General features: G+C 37.9%; 1 protein-coding gene across 3 annotated transcripts in view; it reads right to left on the bottom strand.

Annotated features, from left to right (window-relative positions):
* The window catches only part of ncapg (non-SMC condensin I complex subunit G), a 33,852-nt gene that overhangs the window by 5,256 nt on the left and 2,702 nt on the right, over window positions 1-25,894 (bottom strand). For 2 of the 3 annotated variants that reach the window (XM_003221347.4, XM_008111299.3), the window contains exons 2-18: window positions 24,960-25,069; window positions 23,691-23,897; window positions 22,381-22,609; window positions 21,317-21,462; window positions 16,943-17,027; window positions 15,940-16,132; window positions 14,617-14,760; window positions 14,260-14,400; window positions 12,886-13,009; window positions 10,414-10,503; window positions 9,216-9,395; window positions 8,297-8,407; window positions 7,293-7,412; window positions 4,649-4,849; window positions 3,314-3,495; window positions 2,847-3,021; window positions 133-294 (exon numbers count right to left, since the gene is read on the bottom strand). In XM_003221347.4, coding sequence (XP_003221395.1) covers window positions 133-294; window positions 2,847-3,021; window positions 3,314-3,495; window positions 4,649-4,849; window positions 7,293-7,412; window positions 8,297-8,407; window positions 9,216-9,395; window positions 10,414-10,503; window positions 12,886-13,009; window positions 14,260-14,400; window positions 14,617-14,760; window positions 15,940-16,132; window positions 16,943-17,027; window positions 21,317-21,462; window positions 22,381-22,609; window positions 23,691-23,897; window positions 24,960-25,067 — 2,598 coding nt within the window. In that variant the 5' untranslated portion in view covers window positions 25,068-25,069. Of the gene's footprint in view, window positions 1-132; window positions 295-2,846; window positions 3,022-3,313; window positions 3,496-4,648; window positions 4,850-7,292; window positions 7,413-8,296; window positions 8,408-9,215; window positions 9,396-10,413; window positions 10,504-12,885; window positions 13,010-14,259; window positions 14,401-14,616; window positions 14,761-15,939; window positions 16,133-16,942; window positions 17,028-21,316; window positions 21,463-22,380; window positions 22,610-23,690; window positions 23,898-24,959; window positions 25,070-25,894 lie in introns of those variants that run through there. The other variant, XM_062982123.1, reaches the window with a different exon arrangement.

Genomic DNA, 25,894 nt, shown 5'->3' with positions numbered 1-25,894 from the left:
CTGTAGATATATCTTTATCACACACACACACACACACACACGTAAGGCATTTTTTCCATCTTAGACCTGCAATAGCACAAAATTTTTGCAATAATTAAACATGTTAAGAAAAAGAAGTAAGACTTTTCTTACCTCATGGACCTCATCAAGCAGGACTAGAAGATCTTTTGAAAAATCTTTATTGAGTTCTAAAGAACTCAGAGATTTTGTATAGATACGGACATCTGGAGCAGTTGGATCCTTCAAAATTTCATTGCATAATTTTAGTGCTAAATTATCATGAGCTGTCAAACCCTGAAAAAGCCAAAGTAATGTTGTAGTTTTTGGCAACACATCATTTCAGGAAAAATTATTTATTATATCTTGAATATTTTTCTGCAACTTCATTATAGCCTGTCTTTTGTTTAATATTTCTCTCAATATGGACTCCCCAAGTTAAAAATGATTAAGTCATCATATTAAGTCACTATTAATTTAAGCATTATAGAACATTTTTAAAAACAAAAAGGATCAAGTACAGCATTCCAAGAGCCAGTGGAGTGTAGCAATTGGAAGAGGAGATCTAAACTTTAAACTTAGGGTTGCCCAGCTCTAAGTCTGAAAGGCACATAACAACAATCCTAATAAATTTGATTATCTCATCAACCAAAAGCAGATCCACACTTCCCATTGAAATGCTGGCATGTATGTTGGTTAAAATTGTTGTTCATTTTAAATATTGTATTTTTCTTTCTCTCTCTTTTGCACTACAAATAAAACATGTTCAGTGTGCACAGGAATTCATTCATATTTTTTCAAACTATAGTCCAGCCTCCCAACAATTTGAGGGACAATGAATCAGCACTCTGCTTTAAAAAGTTTGAGGACCCCTGTTCCAGAGTGTGTGGTGACTTCCTAGGTCCAGGGTGTCTGGATGAGACGGATTATTTAAATCCATATCAATCTGATTTTAGGCCTGATGATGGGACACCGACAGCTTCGAATACCTTAGTCGATGATCTAGGTTGGGAGATAGACAAAGGAGTGTGTCCCTGTTCACAGGACCACTCAGCAGCTTTTGATACTTTCAACTATGGTATCCTGCGGGGTCACTTTGCTGGCACGGGACTCGGGGGACAAACACAGGTGGTGGTGTTGGGGACCGTTAGCCTAAGGCATCCCTCAAGACTGGGTTCATCCCCCTACACTATTTACCATCTATATGAAGCCACTGGGACAGGTTGTCCAGAGTTTTGGGTTTGGTGCCTTAAGTGTATGGATGGCACCCAACCCTACTGCTCGTTTCCACAACAAGCCAAGCAAACCGTTTGGTCCTAAACAACACCCCCCCCCCCCAATGTTCTCATAGAGCTGCCTCTGATTGGCAACAGCAGCATTCCTATAGTGTTGTTCATAAGATGATGAGTACTTTCGCTGGGACACTGGAATGAAATGTAGCACTCTTGCTCACTCATTCCACTTGAAGGTGGACGCAGGCAGCTGATGGGATTTCCAGAGGTGCGGGAGCCCAAAGAATGTGAGCCTTGCAGCCAGGGCTTGCCACGACCTTAGATGAAGGGTAGAAGCATGATCATCACATTTGCAGATGACACCAAATTGGGAGGGATAGCTGATACTTAACTGTAGAGAGGTAGGCCGAAACTAACGAAATGAAGTTCAACAGGGACAAATGCAAGATATTCCGCTTAGGCAGAAAAAATAAAATGCAAAGATACAGAATGGGGGACACCTGGCTCAGCAGCAGTACGTGTGAAAAAGATCTTCGAGTTCTAGTGGACAACAAGTTAAACATGAGCCTACAATGTCATGTAGCAGGTTAAAAAGCCAATGTGATTTTGACTTGCATAAATAGGAGTATAATATCTAGATCCACAGAAGTCATGCTACCCCTCTACTCTGTCTTGGTCAGACCACACTTGGAGTCACACTGTGTCCAATTCTGGCCACCGCAACTGAAGGGAGACGTTGACAAGCTGGAATGTGTCCAGAGAAGGGTGATTAAAATGATCAAGGGTATGGAGAACAAGCCCTATGAGGAGCAGCTTAAAGAGCTGGTCATGTTTAGCCTGTAGAAAGGAAGGCTGAGAGGAGACATGATAGCCATGTATAAATATGTGAGGTGAAGACATAGGGTGGAGGGAGCAGGCTTGTTTTCTGCTGCCCTGGAGACTAGGACGCAGAACAATGGCTTCAAACTACAGAAAAGGAGATTCCACCTGAACATTAGGAAGAACTTCCTAACTGTGAGAGCTATTCGGCAGTGGAATTCTCTGCCCCAGAGTATGGTGGAGGTTCCTTCCTTGGAGGCTTTTAAACAGAGGCTGGATGGCCATCTGTAGGGAGTGCTTTGAATGCAATTTTCCTGCTTCTTGGCGGGGGGTTGGACTGGATGGCCAATGAGGTATCTTCCAACTCCGTGATCCTACGATTCTATAACCTCTATTGTTGCCATACACCATATGGAGTAAGAATTTGAACAATTGCATCTTTCAGTATCTGGAAGGGAGCTGGAAACAGTTTCTACAGAGAATCCACTGTGTTGTGCAAATTTTTCACAGCAGTCTATGTTTCCTCCTTGTGGGGCACAATATAGGAGACCCCTAATCATTCAAGACAACCCCACTGAATGACACGGGCTGGTGCAATGGTTACACGCGTGTATCTATTTTCTGCCATCATTGTATTAAACTGCTGCAAGTATCAGAAAAATCTGACATTAACAGATCTTTAAAGGGCAAGGGGCATCAATAACTTCACATTTACGACTAGAAACCTGTGCATTTTACCACAATCAAAATGTACACTGTAAACACAAAGATCAACCCATTGATAAATTTCTACCATACCGGGTAATTTTGGGTATTTTTAGTACACAGATTCAGTCCACTTGGTCTTGTCAGATCGACTAAGAGTTCAGCAACATTACTGATATCAACTTCCGACAATGGTGATGTTACAGGTGCATTGAACAATATATGCAAAGTTGGAAGAAAAGCCTCTTCAAAGCACTCCTGATTAGCCCTGGAGTTTTGAAATATGCAAGAGAAAATATTAATATATTTAACATGTTCACTAAAATCAATTGTATCAAGCTAAACATTGACTGAAGCTTTGAAAGTTTACGTGTTTTAAAACCAATACAAAAAAAGAAGAGATATGTAAGATTGCATTGTGAGGCATGTTTCATCACTAAATGGCAAGAGTCCTTCCACTTCTGTTCACTTAAATTTGGTTCAAACACAAATTAAAATGTTTGAAATATTTAAGATATAGAAAAAAGAAAATGCAGAATATCAGAAAAACAAAGCCATACCTATTTGAATAAGCAAACAAAGGGAAGAAAACTCCCAATGAATGTCGGAGACGATTATCTTCTTCAGTTACTGGATTGTACCACAACAAAATAAGTCGAGAAAGGAGTTTAGCACTGCTTAGCCTCCCAATGAACATGAGCTTGGCTAGGCCTTCAGCTGATACTGTTCGAAGTTCTGAAAACTGAGGAAAGTTTTGGTTAAAAGTTGCCATTATGTAATCTCATAGGTTTTCATTCTACTGAGTCTAATGTGCCATGGAATCTAATGTGCACCTCCATTTTCAAAATCCTGAAACCAAAAAAAAGTATTTGCTGGCAAATGTAATGCACAGCAGCAAAAAGCTCACTCTTTGTCATTTGGATAAAAAAAGGTGTGCATTACAGTTTGCTCCTTGCTTAGGATTCTTTCCTTTAAAACTAAAGTGTTAGAATACCAAATATTTCCAGCAGTGGAAAAGAAATCTTTGAGGTGCATCTATGCTGTACAATTAATCCACTTTAACTGCCTTGGTTCAATGCTATGGAATCCTGGGAGCTGTAGTTTTACAAGGTCTTGAGCCTTTGTTGCCAAAGAATGCTGATATCTCACCAAACTACAAATCCCAGGATTGCATACCCTGTTTCCCCTAAAATAAGACATCCACAAAAAATAAGACCTAGTAGAAGTTTTGCTGAATTGCTAAATATAAGGCCTCCCCTGAAAGTAAGACCTAGCAAAAGTTTTGTTTGGAAGCATGCCTGCCGAACAGAACACCAGAGCATGCAGGATCGGTAAATGTATGTACCATAGAGTGTTGTACATGGAAATAATGGTAGTAACAGGAAATTCTTGATAGGATTCACAGTTTGTCTGGTTATGCTGGTTTGTGATGACAACTACTGTACAGTATATAATAAATGTTCATTTTATTTGTTCAACAATAAATGGGAATTCTTCATGGAAAAATAAGACATCCCCTGAAAATAAGACCTAGAGCATCTTTGGGAGCAAAAATTAATATAAGACACTGTCTTATTTTCGGGGAAACACGGTAGTATTGAGTCGTGTCAATAACTGTATTGACTCGAATCTAGCTCACTTTTTAAAGCAAAATGACCTCTCCAAACTTAGGATGTGCATTAGATTCGCGTGATATGGTAATCTAAGTGCTGAACCAAAGCAAAAGGGGAAGCTGTTTCAGGAGCTGCACTTGGTGCTCCTCATTTAAATGCCATAGCAACTTCCCATTTTAAGTGGGTAGTGTAGATGTGGCCTAACCTCCAGGAAAAGTATTGTGCCAAAACTTTGACCTTACTAATCCTTTAAGCTGATATTTCTTGGTTTCAATGCCTTACCTCACTGTCTAAGAATCCAGAAATAAGCTGAAGTAGATTGTGTTCAGTTTCCTTGATGGTCTCATTGTCATCCTTGTCATTTTCATTGTGGGAATTTCCTTCCTTATTTGCTTTGAATGGTTCTATTCCAAATGTCATTAGCTGATCAAAGATTCCCTTCAAAGCACTGAATTTTATCTTAATTTCATCAATTTGCAAGACCTGGGTGGTTTTTAAAAGACAAGAAAGATGAATTCTCAAGTTGGATCTGAAGCTATAAACTCGACATATCATCCGCACTGTTCAGTTTACGTGTTTTAAAGTTTGTCCAAATTATAGTAGTTATTGTTAGCTGCCTTGAGTCCCTACATCAGGAGAAAGTCAGGATAAAAATACAGTAAAAATAAAAATGATTCTAAAGTTTACAATGACCTTCTTTTTATCACTTCATGGTTTTGAACCTATTGGAAACCCAAAATAAAATGTAAATGGATTACACTGAAAGGACACACACAGAGAGCCTTTGTGTGAGTTACAGTACTAAGGCTCTGATTCTCTTGGTTATTCCCCCTCAGATAAAGATTTTAAAACCGAGTTGTTGTGTGTTTTCCAGGGCATATGGCCATGTTCCAGAAGCATTCTCTCCTGACGTTTCATTCACATCTATGGCAGGCATCCTCAGAGGTTTTGAGGTATACACACTGATTTTAAAACTCAGAGGTTTTGAGGTATACACACTGACTGTGAACTCCTAAATTAATACATGGCTACAAAATCCAAGTATGAATTCTTAAGCACAGAAATTATTACACACATTGCTAGTGGGGCTCTCTAAGAGCAAGCTTTCAGTCTTGCCCAAGAAATTAAACATTCAGTAGCCAAGCTCCATCCTACTCCACACTCAAAACATACTGCCATCTAAACATAGCACAACTGGAATATATACTGCTTTGCAGCAAGAATAACTCTTCAGATCAACAATTTTGAAGACATATACATTAAAACTCTTCAAAGCAATAAACACTGTAACATTTTAACATCATTTGAAATATTTGAGAAAGCAAGAATGAGGGCACAAACTAAAAGAGAAGAAATAGGTAGTGACAGAACTTTGCAGGGCTTGGTTTGGCTCCCAACCACCTTGTGACAGAATATTCAGCAGAAACATATATATCAGCTGGCAAATTAATAAGAATATCTTCTACAATTCAAAGGGTTCATTTTGTTCTTTTTCCTAATCTCTTTTGTTCCTGAACCAGATTGGAAATCCATTCCCAACTTCAATTCTATGCATATGTTCTTCCCACAGAATAGGAAACTAAAAATAATCAATATGTCATCCAAATCTACAATTACTCTGCAACTACCTATCACAAAGATATAAAACTAATATCTCTTATTCTTACATTCTAACCATAAAATGTAAAGGTTCCTGAAGAAAATGTTGCACTTCTGTATTCATTTTTAGTCTGAACCAAATTTATTAACACAAAATGGGTCCTTCCACTTAAAATATTCTCTGAGCAACAGTAAAGGTTTCCCCTGATGTTAAGTCCAGTCATGTCCGACTCTGGAGGGTTGGTGCTCATCTCCATTTCTAAGCCAAAGAGCCGGCGTTGTCCGTAGACACCTCCAAGGTCATGTAGCCAGCATGACTGCATGGAACGCCGTTAGCTTCCCACCGGAGCAGTACCTATTGATCTACTCACATTTGCATGTTTTCGAACTGCTAGGTTGGCAGAAGCTGGAGCTAACAGCGGGCGCTCACTCCGCTCCCCGGGTTTGAACCTGGGACCTTTCGGTCTACAAGTTCAGCAGCTCAGCGCTTTAACACAGTGAGCCACCGGAGGAGCAATACAAGACCCTAAATTAGTGTTTCTCAACCTGGGGGTCAGGACCCGTGAGGGGTCGCATGGGGGGTGTCAGAGGGGTCGCCAAACATGATCAGAAAACACATATTATGATAGTCTTAAAAACCCCTTTGGCAGAGAAGGCTGAAGATCTCTCCGCCTGTCCTTCTCTTCCTTTTTGGAAACAGACGGCGAATCCTTCCCTCCTCCTGCTGTGATTGGCCAGCCTTTGGATTCAGAGTACTCTTTGATTGTAGATTAATTATAAATCTCAGCAATTACAACTCCCAAATGACCAAATTGTTTGAGTACACAGTGCTCTCTGGATGTAGGTGAACTACAACTCCAAAACTCAAGGTCAATGCCCACCAAACCCTTACAGTATTTTCTGTTGGTCATGGGAGTTCTGTGTACCAAGTTTGTTTCACTTCCATTGCTGTTGGAGTTCTGAATGCTCTTTGATTGAAGGTGAACTATAAATCCCAGCAACTACAAGCCCCAATGATAAAATCACCCCCCCCCCCCCAACTCCACCAGTATTCAAATGTGTGTGTATTGGTATTTATGCCAAATTTGGTTCAATGAATGAAAATCCATCCCGCATATCAGATATTTACATTATGATTCATCACAGTAACAAAATTACAGTTATGAAGTAGCAAAAAAAATAATTTTATGGTTGAGGGTCATCACAACATGAGGAACTGTATTAAGGGGGCACGAGATTAGGAAGATTGAGAACCACTGCCCTAAATGATAAAGCTTCTTGGCTAAATAGTGATAACATGAATACAAGCCAACCCAGAAGCCTTTACCTGCAACAGTAATGCAAGATGCTGACTGGCAAAGTCCTTGCTCTGCAGAGCACAGCAACTCAAACACAAAACTGCCATATTTCTTACAGCTGGATGAATATTAGTAACTCCTGGAATTATCTAGAAGACAGATTGAAACAATGATTTCACACCTCATCCATACAAAAAGACAAGAAAATGAGTCTTGACATTCTGTCCCATCCTAGCTTCCTTTCACACTATTCTTGCTAATGTCCCATGGCTCAGATAACAATGCTTTCAATAGAATACATGTAGTTGCTGCCCCAAAAAGTATCTAAAGACAGTAGCTAGATAGCCTAATGTTTGTCTTCACTTAGGTTCATTGAGAGAAAAATTGACATGTTATACCATCTTCATGCATCTTAATTATGAATTCTACCCACTGGTTGTTTGAGTCTGTATTTGTTTTATGATGGCAGAAAAGCTATACAGGCAGTCCCTGGGTTATGAACAAGATAACTTCTATAGGTTTGTTCTTAAGTTGAATTTGTATGTCAGTTGGAGCAGGTATGTTTTAAAATATAACTTCAACCAAAATATACCTTTTTAAACTTTGGATAGCATGGGAAAGGGTTAACATTTCCGGGGTGTTTACTTTGCTGTCTCTGTCCCTGTGACCATTGCATTTTGAAAAATTTGGGTTGTCATGGAAACAAGAATTGTGAAAAAGCTTCAGTGCAGAGACCGTTTTCCCATGATAAGTCTTCCGGGAGTGAATTTTCCATTTTTAATTAGAAAGTACGTGTTAAATTGGTTGCTTGCAACACGGGGACTGCCTGTATATAGCGTATTAAACTTTACCAGCACAGTAATATTTTGACAGACAGTATATCTGGTAAAAAAAAATGCCTGGAACAGCAACTTTTGCAAACTTACGTGCAAGGCTAACATAAGAATAGAACTAGTTTATGATCACAGTTTATATCAAGATATATATTCTCAACTTTACCATATGACAAGCATCTGTCTCCCTTTCCACCTACCAAGGATTCAATTATTCCATCCAGTGTTGGGCCTAATCCTTTGGAACTGGACAGCTGTTTTAGAAGTTCATTGCACATTATCAGGCATTTCAGCAGAGTTTCGGGATCATTCTTTAAAAGAAAAACAACACAATTGAGTTCAAATATACTGCGCCCAAGATTATTTCAAAGACTGTAGTTAATTACTAAAAACCAAATGGTGAACAATGTTCGGCTGAATTAACAGTCTGTTTATTGTTAAATTACAATTAGAAAGAGGTAACCTGTCATCACAAAAGTTGCCTCTAAAAACTATTGACTACATAGTTACACTTAACAGATAACTGTTTCACATTAAGAGCAAGCACTTACGATCCTTCTTAGGCTGAATCCACACTGCCATATAACACAAAACATCAAATAAAATAACCCAGAGTATCTGCTTTGAATTGGATTATATGAGTCTACACTGACATATTATTCAAAGCAAATAATTTGGATTTTATTTGGCAGTGTAGATGGGGCCCAAATCCTTCTTAATTTAGTAATACAGTAAGCCCTCTGGGGGTAGAGGCACAGGATCCACATGAAAATGGATCTGCTATTTTTTTCTACTTGAGAGGACACCTCTCTGGAAATCTAGGTCCTCCAGTGCAACTCTATGGCCAACTCCCAGCAGAAGTTGACCACTGCCGGACCACAGGGCCTAAAGATTCTAGAGAGACCATATTAACCAAATCTGCGAAAATCACACCTGCAAATGTGGAGGGTCAACTGTAATCATGTGAGTAAGACATAATTACACTAGAAAATGAAATTTCATGACAAAAACATCAACATTAGAACCACTTTATAATTTACTTGATATTCTTAAATGATGTTCAGAAAATATGTTAAAAAGGAAGAAATAGGACCAAAGAAAAAATTTAAAACGCAATACCTTTTCCATGCATATTTCTTTTGTTTGAGGCTGTTCCGCCTCTTTCAGTAAATCGCTTTTTTTGCTTTCAAGCTCTGTTATTCTCTCTTTCAACACAGAGGCTTGGTTGAAATCCTGCAGAGCCACACATTTTTCCAGAGCATCTTTTGTTTCCATGAGTTTCACTTTAACTTCAGCCAACTGGGTGAAAATCACAACAGAAGATTCGTTGGTGTTATTTCTAAAATTAAAGTTATGTCTTAAGCCCTCTCAGTTTTAGGTTTGCATTATAATTAACATGAAAATTAAAAAGTATGATAACTTTTACAGATTACCAGACATGTGTCTCAATGTATTTTATTCCAGTTGTTTCATAATAATAATAATAATAATAATAATAAAAATCTTTATTTATATCCCGCTTTTCTCCCTAACGGGACGCAAAGTTTTATATCTGGCAACAGCATGTCAATACTTGATCCTTTGCATTTGCTGCCAACTAAATGCCTTATGCTGAATAAATAACATTCTGTTCCCCATAAAGTGCTCCATCTTACAGAAATACATATGGACAGGGGCTCCATACTAAAGTGCCTACAGAGTACCAGGCTGTTAGAGGTTCACTGAAAATGAAAACTCATCACTAAAGGTACAGCTTCTAGCCGAGATAAACTTCAGTACATTACAGTACAGATGAATTCAACAATGAATTACGAAAACAGCAAAGGCTATTTTGTGACAAGCGGGCTCTTCTGCTGCCTCCATCCTCCCTCATCAAAGACAGACAGGAAAATATTATTTTGATGGTCCTGAAGGAATCCTGAGCAGGAGGATTTCCAACTCGTCCTTTAATTCTCCAAAATGTTAAAATGAAATATTTTTAAAGACATTTTAGAGCAGAAGAGCCCAGAGATGAAAGGTTTGCCTGCAGCAGAGATCAGAAAATGAAGAGCTGGGAATTTCTCCAAAGTTCTAACTAATTTGATTTAGCACATTTGGTTTATTGTAGTCCAGGTTTTATGTGGAAATTATGTTATTGGAATGATTGTAATGACATTAATAGAGTAACATATATTTCTCTTATGTATAAAATAAATAATGACTACAACTGAAAGAATACGACCCTTTTAAAAAAAATCATTTTTGGAAAATATATAACACCACATCTCTGGCCTTCAAATTTCCTGAAGTTACCCAGTTCTGCTCCATCTACACTTACCTGAAGCTGTTGTTTCCTTATTTCGGTAGGATCTGATGGCTTATCTACTGTAATAACCTCTTCACGAACCTCTGAAATGATTTCAGCCACCTAGGAATGTAGATAAAATAAGGACCAAGCTGAAATTTACGAGGGAAAGGGCCCCACAAACATTTTCCCCAAACAATTTGAATAAAGGAGGAAAAATACCCCCTCTGATTTTGAAAGGATGAAAAAGCTAGTCCATTTACCATTATGGACCCAAACAATCTCAACAAATACTTTAACAAAAAGTTTCCTTATTGTCTCAAGCCAGCAGCTGTTTTAGCAAGTATTTTCCAATCTTTCTGCCTAGCAACAGTAACAACACCACTATTGGTTATGTGATACCATCACTGCTCAAAGGAACAAGGCCTGTTTGATACAAAATACACAATGTGTACATAAGCAACAGTTAATTAGGACAATCAACATGATCCAGTGTTCAGCTACTGGGAAAATAATATGATATCCCATGAAAAATATAAATTCTCAAGTATTTTGCAGCAATAAGAGTTACTAAACACCCCAAGTTCATTAGAAGCAACTTTAGTTAGAATTAGAAAAACAAAGATTAATAAAGTTCCAAGTCCTGATGGTTTACTAGCAATATATTACAAACGCTTCAAAGAAGAATGTGAACCAAAGTTAAATAACAGTAGAGTCTCACTTATCCAACATAAACAAGCCGGAAGAATGTTGGATAAGCGAATATGTTGGATAACAAGGAGGGATTAAGGAAAATTCTATTAAACATCAAATTAGGTTATGATTTTACAAATTAAGTACCAAAACATCATATTTAACAACAAAATTTACATAAAGGGTAGTTAAAATACGCAGTAATGCTACGTAGATTTTACGAATTTAGTACCAAAACATCACAATGTATTGAAAACATTGACTACAAAAACATTGATTACTAAAAGGCAGACTGCGTTAGATAATCCAGAACGTTGGATAAGCGGATGTTGGATAAGTGAGACTCTACTGTATTGTGGGAATTATGTGATCTTCCATGAAATTCCATCTCTCATGCTGAAAATATTCCTTCAATGATAAAATACTATAAGCAGAGCAAGCAAAAAAAGTGTGGTGGATAGCTCTCGTTCCACCTGCCAGCTACCCACATTTTCCCAAGGAAAGGCAGGTGAAACATTAACTATTGGGCATTGCTACACAAAAAACTTTTTAGTTCTAGTGCCGTCAGGAAATCCCCCTAACCCTATCTTTCCCAAGAGAATGGCCTGATGAGGAAAGAAGTATGACTTTTTGGGTGCTGCTCTACATGCACCTTCAGGTTGTAGCATCTAGCATACGTAAATTAAAATGAAGTACAGGCAGTCCCCAAGTTACGAACAAGATAGTTTCCACAGGTCTGTTCTTAAGTTGAATGTGTATGTAAGTCAGAACAGGTACATTTTTAAGTGTAACTCTAGCCAAATTCACTTTAGATAGCAAAGAAAAAGGGTTAACACCCCTGTTGTGTTTGTTTTGCTGTCTGTCCCCCTTTTCAGACAGTTTCATTTCACCTTCTGTCCCTGTAATAATTGGGTTTTGAAAAATTTGGCTTGTTTTGGAAACAAGGATTGGAAATAAAGTAGGGACACCTTTTCCCCATGATAACTCTGCCAGGAATGAATTTCCCATCCTATGAGAAGATTTCCTTCATTTCTTGTTGTCTCACCCCCATTCTTAAGTAGGAGTCATTTGTAAGTTGGAAGACTAACTCGGGGACTGAATGTACTATGGACCACACTTCTAAAAATGTGCGGCTACAGAGAACCAACACTCTTCTCAACCTGTGTTTTCCAAAGAAAAGTCTGGGTGTTGTTGGGCACTACTTGATGAACAGTCTTGATCAAGTAATTGTTCTTAGAAAAAGGCTGAAAGCATGTGCTGTAGAACACTGCCAGCAAGAGGTACACAGGGCTCTTGCAGATGATAGCATCACATGCTTTATTTTAGCTGCTCTGATGCAGGAAATGCCAGTATGAAGCAGGTTTGCTGATTTGGAATTACATAGTATGGTTTCCCAGAATTCTTCTCCAGGTGAGCTGATAGGAATGGCCACATAACTCCTCAGACAATTCCAAGATAAAAGGTAGATTGCTTGCTTGCTATAATCATCAAAGATAATGCTACACTTGCTATGCAAAACATCTCTGTGGAATCCCGAATAAAGACTAAGGTAACCAACACAGTTATTTTCTACAACTGGTTCAAACTAATTTAATACTGTACACACAAATGCCACTTTTGTTTACAGATACATGTGTTTATATTTGAAACATTTCATAGATCTTTTTGAGTAGGTATACACTGAATTGTCAGGAAGAGCTATGTTCTTTTAAATGTATGAAAAAATGTTACCATTTATCATGAGAACTGAAGTGCATGGAAATTATTTGCAAATGCAACTAGTACAGTTGTAACCTAAATACAACAACGTACAGTCTGGATTCTTCTGTCATCATCTTTCAGAATTTGGAGCAGGTTTTCCGTAAGTGATGGTACAAGGAAAGCGGAAGTGGTTGGAGTCATGAGGATTTTTTGTAAGACAGTCAACAATTTCTTCCTTAACAAAGAAAAAAAAGGAGGTTAAGATATTTCCAAACAATTTGAAATATTTATTAATAAATATTAAAATATTTATTAGCTAAAAAAAACTAGCTTTGGTCTCAATAATGTTAGCTTCTGATTACTCTATACAATGGTTCTCAACCTTTCCTTCTCTCCATGTTTGAGACTTCAGTTCCCAGAATTCCTGAATATTAACCATAGTAAGGCTTCTGGGCACTGAGCCAAAAATATCTGGAGGACCAAAAGTTGAGAATTATGTCCCCTACTCTTTAATATTCCAAACTCTACAACAGTGGTTCTCAAGTTGTGAGTTGCCAGGTGTTTTGGCCTACAACTCCCAGAAATCCCAGCTTGACCTTGAAGGAACTGGGAGCGGTGACGGCCAACAGGGAGCTCTGGCGTGGACTGGTCCATGAGGTCACAAAGAGTCAGAGACAACTAAACGACTGAGCAGCAGCAGCAGAATTTCTCGGAGTTGAAGGCCAAAACTTCTGGGGACCTACAGGTTGAGGATCACTGCTCTACAAGCATAATTATAGAGTTTTTTTCCCCCAAAAAAGATACCAAATCTATCTGAACAAGTTTTGTAGGAATAAAAAATGTGTTGAGAATATGAATTCTTTAGCTATTTAAGGCAATTTTCCAAGCTTTGACCAGCTTGGATTTGATACATGTGTATGATTTGATAGTTTTGATCTGTACATAATATTCTACTCCTAGCCAACAATGTTCTGCTAGCTATAACTCATTTATGTTGAGCAATAGTATGGATCAATACCATATCTCTTTAATCCCGTCAACACAATGAGGGGAAGACTCGTTAATCATTTCTATTACTTTCACCTGCATGGTGTGAATTGCTCAGATATATATTATACATGTGTATGTTACTTAAAAGGATGCCCAGCTTTTAAAATGTACCTATGTAACTTCACAATAATGTTCGTACTTGCTGGATTTCTGTTTTAAATAAGTAGAACTTGCATATACATTAAATACATTCATCTGAATGTGATTATTAAAGAGCCACGTCCTTATTGTACTGCTGAATACTGATTATGCTTTATTTTTGCACAGAACAACATAGTTAGAACTCACAATACAACACGAATTGAGCAGTAATAGCAGATGCTTTACCAGACAATCCATGGTCCCCAAGCAAAGAAGTCAAACATTAGAAAAAGGCAAGGAATTTCCACCATAAGCAGAGATCAAACATCGGTTTGCTTTTAATTTAAATCTTACCTTCCTCCCTCTTCAGATGTATCCATACAGCCTAACATAAGAATCAGCTGCTGACCTATACATTCTCTGGTCATCAAATTATCAAGACAGGTCATATCTTCCTTTTCTTCTTGACTGAGAACTGGCACGTTCTGAATGTAACTTCATAAAAATGAAAAACATATTTATATTATTCCCAAACATACATCATGTTTACCCCTTTAGGCACTAACAAATTATAGATTGGTTTATTCTGCCTCCATTTCCATAAATATCATAGAAGTGAGTTATATCCAGGGAAAATGGTAATGATAGGAGGGAAAGCAGAGTATATATTTAATAAACACTTTATTTTCTAATTTACTACTATTAATTTACCTTAAGAGATAATCTGCATATACAGCAGGTTCTGGCAGAACAGACTCTAAAAATTCTTCTTCTTTCTGAGATTTTAAGTATTCACAAAGGATCTTCCAAAATAGGGCACTTTCTGCAGTTAGCTTTTCTATTGGAATTACTTTCCTTTAAAACAAAACACAAAGATGTCATGTTCTCATCAAATTGAAAGTAAAGTCAGCCCCACCCTATTCATGGGGGATCCCCATGAAAGTGAAAAATCCATAATCATATACCTAACCCAAACATGCATGTTATAGACTCTTCTCACACAAGCAGCCCCCACCTCCCTGTAGCAGACCTACCAAAGGAATGTAGTAAGGCAACAGAATTATGGAGGCTGGCCATTTTCATCCCACTGAGATATAGGGAACATGTAAATAGCCTGCAAACTGCAACTTTTCCTTAAGTACATCAGCTAGATGGAGCAGCAGTGCACCTCTCCCTTGTTCTTCCTCCTCATGCATCAGCCTTTTTTGTGAGAAGACTGAGGCAAAGAAGGCATTAAGTAGTTCTGCCTTTTCCCTGTCCCGTCAGCATTTCCCCATCTTCTCTTTGCAGAGAACCTATCGCCTCCTTGATCTTCTTTTTTCTACCAAAGTAAGCAAATAAGCCCTTTTTAGTGTTTTAGGCATCCCTGGCAAGCCTGAGCTCATTTTGCACTTTAGCCTTGCACACCTTTTCCCTACAGAAGTTGGCTATTCATTTGCATTCTTCTTTGGTGATTTCTCCCCTTTTCCACTTCTTATGCATGTCTCCTTTGAATCTTAGCCCAGTTTGGACATCTATTCTGGCTTATTTGCACTAGTCTTATTTTTTCTCTTTGTTGGCAATGTTTGCAATTGCGCCTTAAGTATTTCACTCTTGGAAAACTCCAATCTATCCATAACTCCCTTGTCTTTTAGTATTGGTATCCACAGAATACCACTCAGAATTTCCTTCATTTTCGGTGGCAGCCATGGTATCAAAAATCTGTCCTGTTGTGAGCTCCACTTTGCTTTAGCTTCAAATATTTGCAATGGGTACTCTAGCTCCACATTAGTGATGTTTCATAAGTTACAGAATTGAGGTTCTTTTTAATGGAAAGAAAGAACATTTAAATGTTCATGCAGGTATACTGCTTCCTGGAACAAAGTTACCTGACATATCACTAATCAAAATCAAAACTGATATTAAGTTCTGCAACATAAATCTTTAGATTTCTTCCCGACTGTCAGTCGTAGTTCCTTTTTACTCAATGAAATAAAAACTCTGAAATCAAAGTGTCAAATAGAAATATATTTTAAAGTCATAACAAAAACATACCTGCCATCAAGTTCTGTGAAGTTTTGAATCACATCATTGAGTGGAGACAATGAAAACATTGCATTAAGAGCTGAAACGCCCACTTCAGGGCAACTTTCCACATCCAACCAGTGAAGTAATTCTAACACATTCCCCTCCGCTAGACGTAGCCATGCTTGAAGAAGTTTCTTCTGTACCACTTCTTTCACTGGGTCTATTAGAAAGAGGAATGTCAACTCAAATACCGTTTCTCAAACTATCATTCTGGAATCAGTGTGTTATTCAGTACATATTCATTCTCACCACTGTCTAATTCAAAACTAAATATGTCATATTAAATGGCATTCATATTATAAACAAAACTTTCTCTGAATTAATAGCAAGTGTGGATTTTCTTCTAAAACCATCATAGCAATTTGTAGTGATTCTTCCCTAACTCTTCACTGTGAGACACTTATTCCAACATTTTAGTTGCTGTCAGTAATTCTCACCAAACAGGTTACCATATATCTATCTGCACAAGGTTTACTAATTAACTCCTCCTCTTACTTTTTCAAAAGGCTTTGCATTTAAATGTAGGAAGCAGGATTATGACAAAAAAGTTGGATTTTAGCAAAAGAAAGTGATTATCTTACTAAAATAAGAGATATTGCATTAGGAGCAAGGATACTAACATCTTAGTTTAAATATTTGTATTAATACAGTTGCTCCTCCATATCCAAGGATTCTTCATCCATGGATTCAACCAACTATAACTTGAAAATATTTTTTCATCAAAAAATCAAACCTTGGTTCTGTAATTTTACGTAAAGGACACCATTTTACTATGTCACTGCATATAGCACATCCCAAGTTCCCAATATAGAACTATCTGGTTTCAATGGGACTTACTCCCACACAATTTTGACAGGATTTCAGTTTGTTCATTACTGCCACACATTGCACTTAAACTGAAAAAAAGGAAAACACAGAACAGATAAAAAAGAAATGCAAGCAAGGCAAATGCAAAATAAAAGTATTTTACCTGATCTATCATTAAGCCCTTGCTGCAGAAGTTTTACCCTTTGGCCTATTGTTAAGGCTTTTATATGGACCTTTTCTGCCAGGACCTTTGAAAAAAGAGAAGATATACTTTAGCTCTTTATCAATAATGCATTTTTACCAATCAGACTCAGTGTCATTATTGTAGCCATCTAGATGCCCGCAAGTAAAGCATTGGTGTTTAGAGATAAGCTGCCTTTCATAATGAAGGTAATACTAACCATGACTTACATTAATTTTATTAATGTAATTTAATTTACATTCAACTCTTGTTGCCAATTTTTGCCATGCTTCAAAACTGTATACCATCAAATATATTATACACCTCTATCAGAGTCTCCTAGTCACATTCTTCCTACTGTAAAGAAACTCCAAATAGGGGGGAAATTTTACAGCCCCTTGATCATTTGTTTCCCCTTTTCATATCTACTCTAAATCTAAAACATTTTGAAAACAGTAAAGAATAATCAATGCTGACTACACTGTATCTTGACACTTCAAATAATGGGGCACAGGGTTATTTTGCTATTGACATTTTGCCACAATAAGTCAGTAACCTGTAAGAAGAGACTTCATTTCTGCAATGAAATTCCCAGTTCTGACTCGAAACATACCCTCAAAAATCTAAAATACATTGAAGGAGAAAAATAAATGGTAATTCCATCAAAGAACTGGGAACAAGTAGTTCAATAAGAAAGCATGCTAAAAACCGCAAGAAGGCATAAGTGTGATGTCTCAGGGACCTTTGGCCTCTGATCCTGCAGCCATTGCTGATCAAACTGAAGAGGATTTGGGTTTTTTCCCACCGCAGCAAGATTCAATCCCTTTCCAGATGTCTCCTGTTGACATTGCCGTGCCAGAGCCAAGTAGGAATGCCCTTGAGATGTTGCCGGCTCTTCCCGGATCTCCGGAGAGTTTGGAGTTTGATAGAAGGGCTACTTTCAAACAGATCGCTCTCAAAGACAAAGTTTAAGGAGAAGTGTGAGATTAGCAGAGCGAGGCGATTATGGCTAAGCCAGTTGTTCTCTTGGGAAGAATTGGGGAGGCAGGTATCTGGCGCCTCGTTGTTAACAGCTCGTTTCTCTTGGGAAGATTTGGGGAGTCAAGCACCTGCTTGGGGGAGCTCTTGGACTACAGTAAAAGTTCTGCGCAGAGAATCTCTGTTGCAGTGTCAACTGAACTTCTGATGGAAGAATACATCGTCTTCTGATCCTGAGCTTCCAAGCGGCCTGCTGGCGCGCTTACTCTCGAGTAGACCGGGCATTGCGTCTCATCCCTTGTCAAGTTTGGACTGCGTTTCAGATCCATCACGAACAGCCCTAGCTTTGCCTTGAAACCTTGCTCTGGACTATTCAAGTATTTTCCTGAGGAACTTTGCTTCTTTCCCCACTCAAACTTCCATTAAGTTTGAGTGTGTTTCGGTTATTGGATTTTGGACTTTGGACTCTAATATTGTACTTAAGACTTTCATTTTTTGGACTAACTTTGATCTTTCCTAAAAGGTCAACTGCTTGACTATCTATTCTGCTTGTTTTTGTTTGAAACATTTATTGCTTTAATAAAGATATTAGATTGTTTATTGGCCTCCGTGTTGGTTCCCAGTGTTCGCGCTGCCTAGGAGCATTACAATAAGTGCTAATGTACTGCTCCATTTGTAGTTCTCTTTTCTCAGAAAACCCCTGAAAAATTGCAAGCTGGGAGTGTGACCTAGAATTATATTCCTAAAACCTTCAAAAAGGCATCTGTTTTTGAACCTGTTATGGTTCAGGGCAAACACAAGAAGCCTGCACTCTTATATCATAAAAGCACAGAAAAATATGACTCAAATCCCACTTTAGTAAGAAGCATCCATGTATTGTATTGCTTCTCCATACATATCCATGTCAAGATGTTCAGGTTCCTCTAAAATTGCTACAGCAATCTTCTGAAGTGAAAGCACTGTTTATGTCAGATTGAACCAGAAGAAAGTGTGGCACTTTTGCAATAATTTGAAGAACCAGCACTTGAAACACCTGTTGAACCACCAGGAACCTTGACAGCAAGACAACAAGAGCTCAAGAATAAGATCATGGCTCATGCTGCAGCAAATGCAATAAGAAAGCGGCTCCCAGCTCTAAAAACAGTGCCCAAGAGACATCTGGCGCCTCTCATGAAAGATGTGAATACAGTACTCCCCACTGTCCAAATAACATCAATTGAACAAACAAACCAGTTTGCCTACAGTGCAGCAGTGATAGTAACAGAAGAACTTGGACTCCTACAACCAAGGCAGCCCCAAAGAAAATCGACTGGAAAACCAAAGTGGAAGGTCAGGCTAGAGTTGAAAATCAAGAAACTTAGATCAGATGCAAGTAACCTGAAAAATATGAAAGAGGAGAAACTGAAGAATGACAAAATCAAGCAATACCTGATCAGAAAGTACTGGCTGAACACCAGAAAAATTGAAGAATTGAGGAAATAGTAAAAGAACAAATTACAGCGACAGCTAGAAAAATGGAAATATATGAAGCCAGAATCATCCAGTACAGACAAAATCAATTATTTCAGTCAGACCAAAGACGGTTCTACCAGAGCCTGAACCAAACAACAGACACAGTAACCATAAAGCCAGAGAAAACTGCAACAACAAAGTTCTGGAAAGAACTTTGGGAAAATAAGAACTACAACAAAAACGCTGGGTGGATAAATGAGTTTGAAGGAAAATTCTCACAGAACAAAATGGAACAGATGGAAATAACAACTGAAATGATCAGCAAACGAGTGCAAAAAGTCAAAAACTGGACATCATCTGATAGTGATCAACTTCATGGATTTTGGCTCAAACATCTGATTAGTTTATATGGAAAAATGGCCCAACAATTCAATGAGATGTTGCAGAAAGGAAGTATCAGTGAATGGCTAACAACTGGAAGAACTTACCTGATACAAAAGGATCCAGCAAAAGGAGCAGCACCAGGAAATTACAGGCCAATAAAGTGTCTGCCCACTATGTTTAAACTACTGACAGGCACCATAGCTGACAGAATTCAAGACTATCTTGAAGAAAAAAACATCTTGCCAGATGAACAGAAAGGCAACAAACCGAAAAGTAGGGGCACAAAAGACCAGTTATTGATTGACAAAATGATTCTGGAGAACTGTAAAAGCCGAAAAGCTAATCTTCACATGACGTGGATTGACTACAAAAAGGCCTTTGACTCACTCCCACACAGCTGGATCATCAAGTGCCTGGACGCCATCAGAATTTGTAAAAACGTTGGCACCTTTATTGAAAACATGATGGAGCACTGGAAAACTGAACTGTTTGTTGGAAATGAAAGTTATGGACTTGTCAACATCAGAAGAGAAAATTTCCAGGGAGATTCATTGTCCCCTCTGCTTTTCATTATTGCCATGATCCCTCTGTCAACAATCTTACAAAACAACAAATCTCGGCTATCAAACATCTAAGAAATCTCACAAAATTTCACATCTGATGTACATGGATGACCTGAAGCTGTATGGGAAAACGGAAACTGATATCCAGTCTCTGACCAACACTGTCCGAATTTTTAGTACTGATATCAACATGGAGTTTGGTTTTGACAGATGTTCGACAGTGGCATTGAAGGGAAAAATCATTGAAAGTGAGGGCATAAATATGCCTAATGGCCAAACAATAAAGTGTCACCAGCCAGAGGCCTATAAATATCTGGGCATATTACAGCTAGAGAACATCAAGCATGAACATGTGAAAACTGTGGTCAGCAAAGAATACACACAAAGGGTCAGAAAAATTCTCAAAAGCAAGCTCAATGGAGGCAACACCATCAAAGCCATAAACACCTGAGCCATACCTGTCATAAGATATACTGCTGGCATTATAAACTGGACACAGGCGGAACTGGACAATTTGGTCCCGGTGGTGATCAGCACATTGAGTGCTGTGCCAAAAGATCTCAGCCGGCATTTGGAAACAATAGACATTGACAAAATTACGATCTCTCAACTGCAAAAGGCCACCCTACTGGGATCTGCACGCATCATCCGAAAATACATCACACAGTCCTAGACACTTGGGAAGTGTTCAACTTGTGATTTTGTGAAACGAAATCCAGCATATCTATCTTGTTTGCTGTGTCATACAATAATAATAATAATAATAATAATACATTCTATTTGTGACCCACCTCAAATGTTACCCGCAGACTACATCATCAAAACATATCAAAATATATACAATAAAATATGCCAAAACACACCACTATAAAAGACATACCCCAAAACACAAGATACAAAATACAGCAACAACAGAATGTAAATCTATGTTGCAAATCTAAAGTAAACCAAGAAGCAAGAGTAGCAAAAATCAGCTTACTTGATATGCTAACTTCCTGACTGCCTCTTTCACATCCATAGTCCGACTTACAATTTTGGGAAGTGTTTTAGCACAGGGACTAATACATGACAATACAGCACGCCTGACTTCTGCGTTGGAATCATTTTCAACCAAATTGTTATACACTGAAAGGAAAACATGATGTAAGAGTTATTAGAAGCTAGAAAATATATGTACATAAATATAAAGAGAGGAATTGAGAGGGGCCAAAATACTTTGAGGTGGAGGCTCCTTCTTTGGAGGCTTTTAAGCAGAGGGTGGATGGCCATGTCGGGGGTGCTTTGAATGCGATTTCCTGCTTCTTAGCGGGGGGACTGGATGGCCCATGAGGTCTCTTCCAACTCTACTATTCTATGATTCTATGATCTTTTTAAAATGTGAAATCTCTTTTTAAATGTTTAATGCTCACAGGTTGGCTACCGATTTAGGTCAGCAATTTAGATCACCAAGACAGCAATGACAATTTGAATCCATATTTGCTATTGAAATTTGATTCCATTTTCTAAATGCTAGTGGAAATTAACTGACATTAATTAATACTGCAGGAATATGGTTACTGTGTGCTTATGAATTGTTTCTGATCCTGATCCTGATCGGATTATCCAGAGGCTTGGATAAGCGAGGCTTGGATTAGTGAGACTCTACTGTACTTCAGATTTCCAGATAAGGGGGATTCAGCCTGTGTGGGGTTCCGTGTTTATTCCAGCTATTAGCCAATATTTATTCCCAGTAAGCTAGGAAATGATTAATAAGAATTTCAAGAATGTTTTAACCTCTTTTTATCACTATGATCGATTCTTTATGATCTGGAAGGGAAAGCTTGCCCAAAAAAAAGGTTTAAACATGTGAGACTTCTGACATGGATAAATTATCTATTTTCCACTTTATAGCACCTTTCAGTCTTCCGGGCAAAGTTCAAAAGTAATGTGATCACTGGAATTTTTCGTGATGCAGTATATTCCACCCAAAATGTGTAACAATTACAAAGAAAAACACCCAACTGATATAAAATATAAAAATCAGCACTAAGCCCATCAACTTACCATTAATCACTGGGCAATCACTGTCCTTTGGATCCTGAAGTCTAGACAAAGCCAGCACAGCTTGTATTCTCACATTTGGAACTTTGTCTTTCACTCGGAGCAGCATGGCACTGTTAATTTTATCAAACAGCTTATCTCCAATTTCAGCATTCTCTGGCAGACTTCCCAAAAGTTTATTAATAAGTTGGCATACTCGGAATCTAACTGCATTGTTGTTGGCATTATGGGACTTTAAAAAGAAGGAGTTTATTTTTAAGCATCCTTGTATTATTCTTATATACGCATTATGCATTCAAAATTCAGAAAAGTAACTATATAACTTCATATTAACAAAATGTATGTTCCACATTCTTTTGAAGTTATGCTACCATTCTGATAGATACAGGTCTAACCATAAGTCTACCTAATTTGAGTGTGGGCTGAGCCGATACTAGAAGTGTTTATAGTAAGAAAACAGATGTCACATTTTTAATAATTATAACTTTATTTTTGTACCCCGCCTCCATCTCCCCAAAGGGACTCGGAGTAGCTTACATATGGCACAAGGTGCCTAAAACAACATGAAATAATCACCCAAAATATCATAATATTGAAGTTATTTATTTTAAAGAAAATAACATCAACACATGGTTCACTACTATGCAGACTGATAAACTATCCAGAAAATAATAATTGAGATTGAATGTCCCTTATCCTAAATGTTTGCGACAAGTGGTGTTTTGGATTTTTTCAGATTTTGGAACATTGTGAAATAGTGGAAATCCAAGCACTGCTTCTTGGCAGGGGGTTGGACTGGATGGCCCATGAGGTCTCTTCCAACTCTACTATTCTATGATTCTATGATTAAGCACAGAGCTTGACACAAATGCCTCTTGCCATTTCAAATCCTTATATTGATAACCAGCCTCAAGTCTCATTTGTTTCCTACTTGTCTTGTGTATGAGAAGCTAGGAGAGAGACTGAGGATATTACGTATCTGATATTGTATTTGAAGGGAAACAATATCTGGGAAAGCCTGATTCTGCCTTGTAAAAGAATGGGCAAGTGAGCTACAACTATTGGCTCAAAGGCAGAAACAGGCAACTGACTGCAAAAAGTGGAGAATTCCGGGTTCCAGAGTAGGGTTGCTCAGCCTGTATTATTAAAATATCTATCCATTATCAGATTTTATTTATTTATTTATTTACAGCATTTATATTCCGCCCTTCTCACCCCGAAGGGAACTCAGGGCGGATCACATTACACATATAGGCAAACATTCAATGCCTTTTAACATAGAACAAAGACAAACAAACATTTTCTTATGGTACCTCAAGTAGAAAGTTGAACAAATAATTCAGAAGTGAATTTTCTGTTTCTTCCTCTTCAGCATCATCTTCTAATGGCTCATAAAGGGAAGCAACAAACTTGGCCACAAAATTAATCACTTTTTCCACTGCAGGTTCCCGTTTGTAGATTATTAAGGCATACTTAAGATAATGAACAAACTCCTCATGAAAACCGCTTTTTTCCTGCAACTAAAAGTTACATCATACTCAATATGATTTCATTTTCACAACTGAACTTTAGCAGAACAGAAAGAAGCAGAAGCGGAAAACACATTATACCTGTTCTGTCAAAGGAGTAATGTTTAAACCACATGTCAAGAAAACAGGCTACCCCTGCCCATCCCATTTCTAGTTCCACCATTCTTCTCACAAGGAGAGCTTCCATTACATGGGAACACCTCTGCTTTAACTGGAACAAATACATTCCAACTGTATTGACAACAACCATGTGAAAAGAAAACTATTCCAATCAGACTGGAACATGTCCAATCACAGCAACTGCATTAGAGAAAGAAAATATGGAGCTTGTCTGCTCCACTCTTAACATTTTAGGTAGTTAGAGCATAGGCCTTTTAACCATCTTTAAATTAGTGCCTCTCAACCTGAGGCCCCCAGGCGTTTTTGGCCTACAACTCAAAAAACAAAAACAAAACCCCAGCCAGTTTACCAGCTGTTAGGATTTCTGGGAGTTGAAGGTCAAAACATCTGGGGACCCACAGGCTGAGAACCACTGCTTTAAATAAAACTGTTTCATCAACATAGTTCAGGTCTTACAAATTCATATAGATATGTCTGCCCTTTCATCTGGGCAGGGAGGCAGCTAGGTAAAAACACCATCAGATTGCTATTACAGTATCAGCTGAACATCACCCTGCCTTGTTTCCAGTGTTCAGAAAATTGAACACACTCTGGAGGAAAGAAACTATTGGTTTTTTCCCTTTCTTTCCCTCCTTAGTTTGCTATTTTTTTCTTTCTCAGCTTGCACTCTTCTCTATCCACAGATGTGCTTCTAGAAGTATAATTTACTTGCAGTAAGTTTATATTTTTTAAAGATGCTGCAGTCTTTTATAAGTGTTTTGAACCACTCAGTTAATTCTAGAGCACTGCTTCTTAAACAGTGGGTCCTGGCCCCCTTAGCAAAATGATGCAGTCATGAAAAAATTGGTAAGAGTAAAAGATGGAAATTGGTTACGAGTGGAAAAAGTTTAAGAGCAAAAAGGATATCAGTCAAAGTAAATGTATAATATTTACCTCATCATAGGTCTGTTTTAAAGATGTCACCAGCTTTGCATGGTTTTGATGAGGTTTTTGAGTTTGCTGAAAGGCCTCCTTTATATGAAGTGTTTTTCTCCCTTTCATAGCTGCAAAAAGATAGATTACTTAAAAGACGAGTGCTAGAATACATTCATTGACTCCTACAACATGGTAGCATCATCCTTTTACCATCATGTTTTGTTACAGCATATTGTAACTGGATTTTAATCTTTGATTGTTTTGAATCGTATGTTCTTGTCTTATGTTTATTATTTTTACTATGTTTAATTTGTTGTATGGTTTCTTTTTGGCAATTGAATGTTTTGCTATGTTGGAAACTGCCTTGACTCCTCTTGAGAAGATAGGGTGGTATATAAAGTTTTATGTATGTATGTATGTATTTATTACAGGGCATTTTTCTAGCTGTGCTTCAAACAGGTCTTGTTTTGTTCCCATTATATTACTAACACGAATATAAGACTATTAATGAAAGCTAGTTCAAATCTAACTATTTATTATACCTTGTTTTCTGCATCTCCATAGTGATTTACAAACAAAATTGTGAAACTAAATACCCTGCAGTCTTTAAAGCAGCCTCAGGTGGACGAGATAGGTATTAAACACTCTCTTGGCTCTATATTTATTTATAAGTTGCCTTTTGCAGCAAAGCCTCCCATTTATTAAGACATTATTGAAAAACTCATTTATATTCTACAAATTGATGCAGTATGTAAATAACAGACACTGCAACCTTATAGCAGATCAGACTACGAAGTATCTCTCCTCCTAATCTGGTATTGAATTGTCTCGCTAGCAGCATTTCTCTAGAGCTCAGGCAAGTTGTTCTCTATTATTTCTAACATATACCTGATCTTTTTTCAAAATCCAGGATTCTACACACCTGTCCTCACAGCTCTAATACACACATATAA

This window comes from Anolis carolinensis, chromosome 5 (assembly GCF_035594765.1).
Source record: "Anolis carolinensis isolate JA03-04 chromosome 5, rAnoCar3.1.pri, whole genome shotgun sequence".
In the NCBI taxonomy this organism is placed as follows: Eukaryota; Metazoa; Chordata; class Lepidosauria; order Squamata; family Dactyloidae; genus Anolis; species Anolis carolinensis.
The sequence above is the reverse complement of the archived record's forward strand: the minus strand, read 5'-3'. Positions and strand labels throughout refer to the sequence as shown.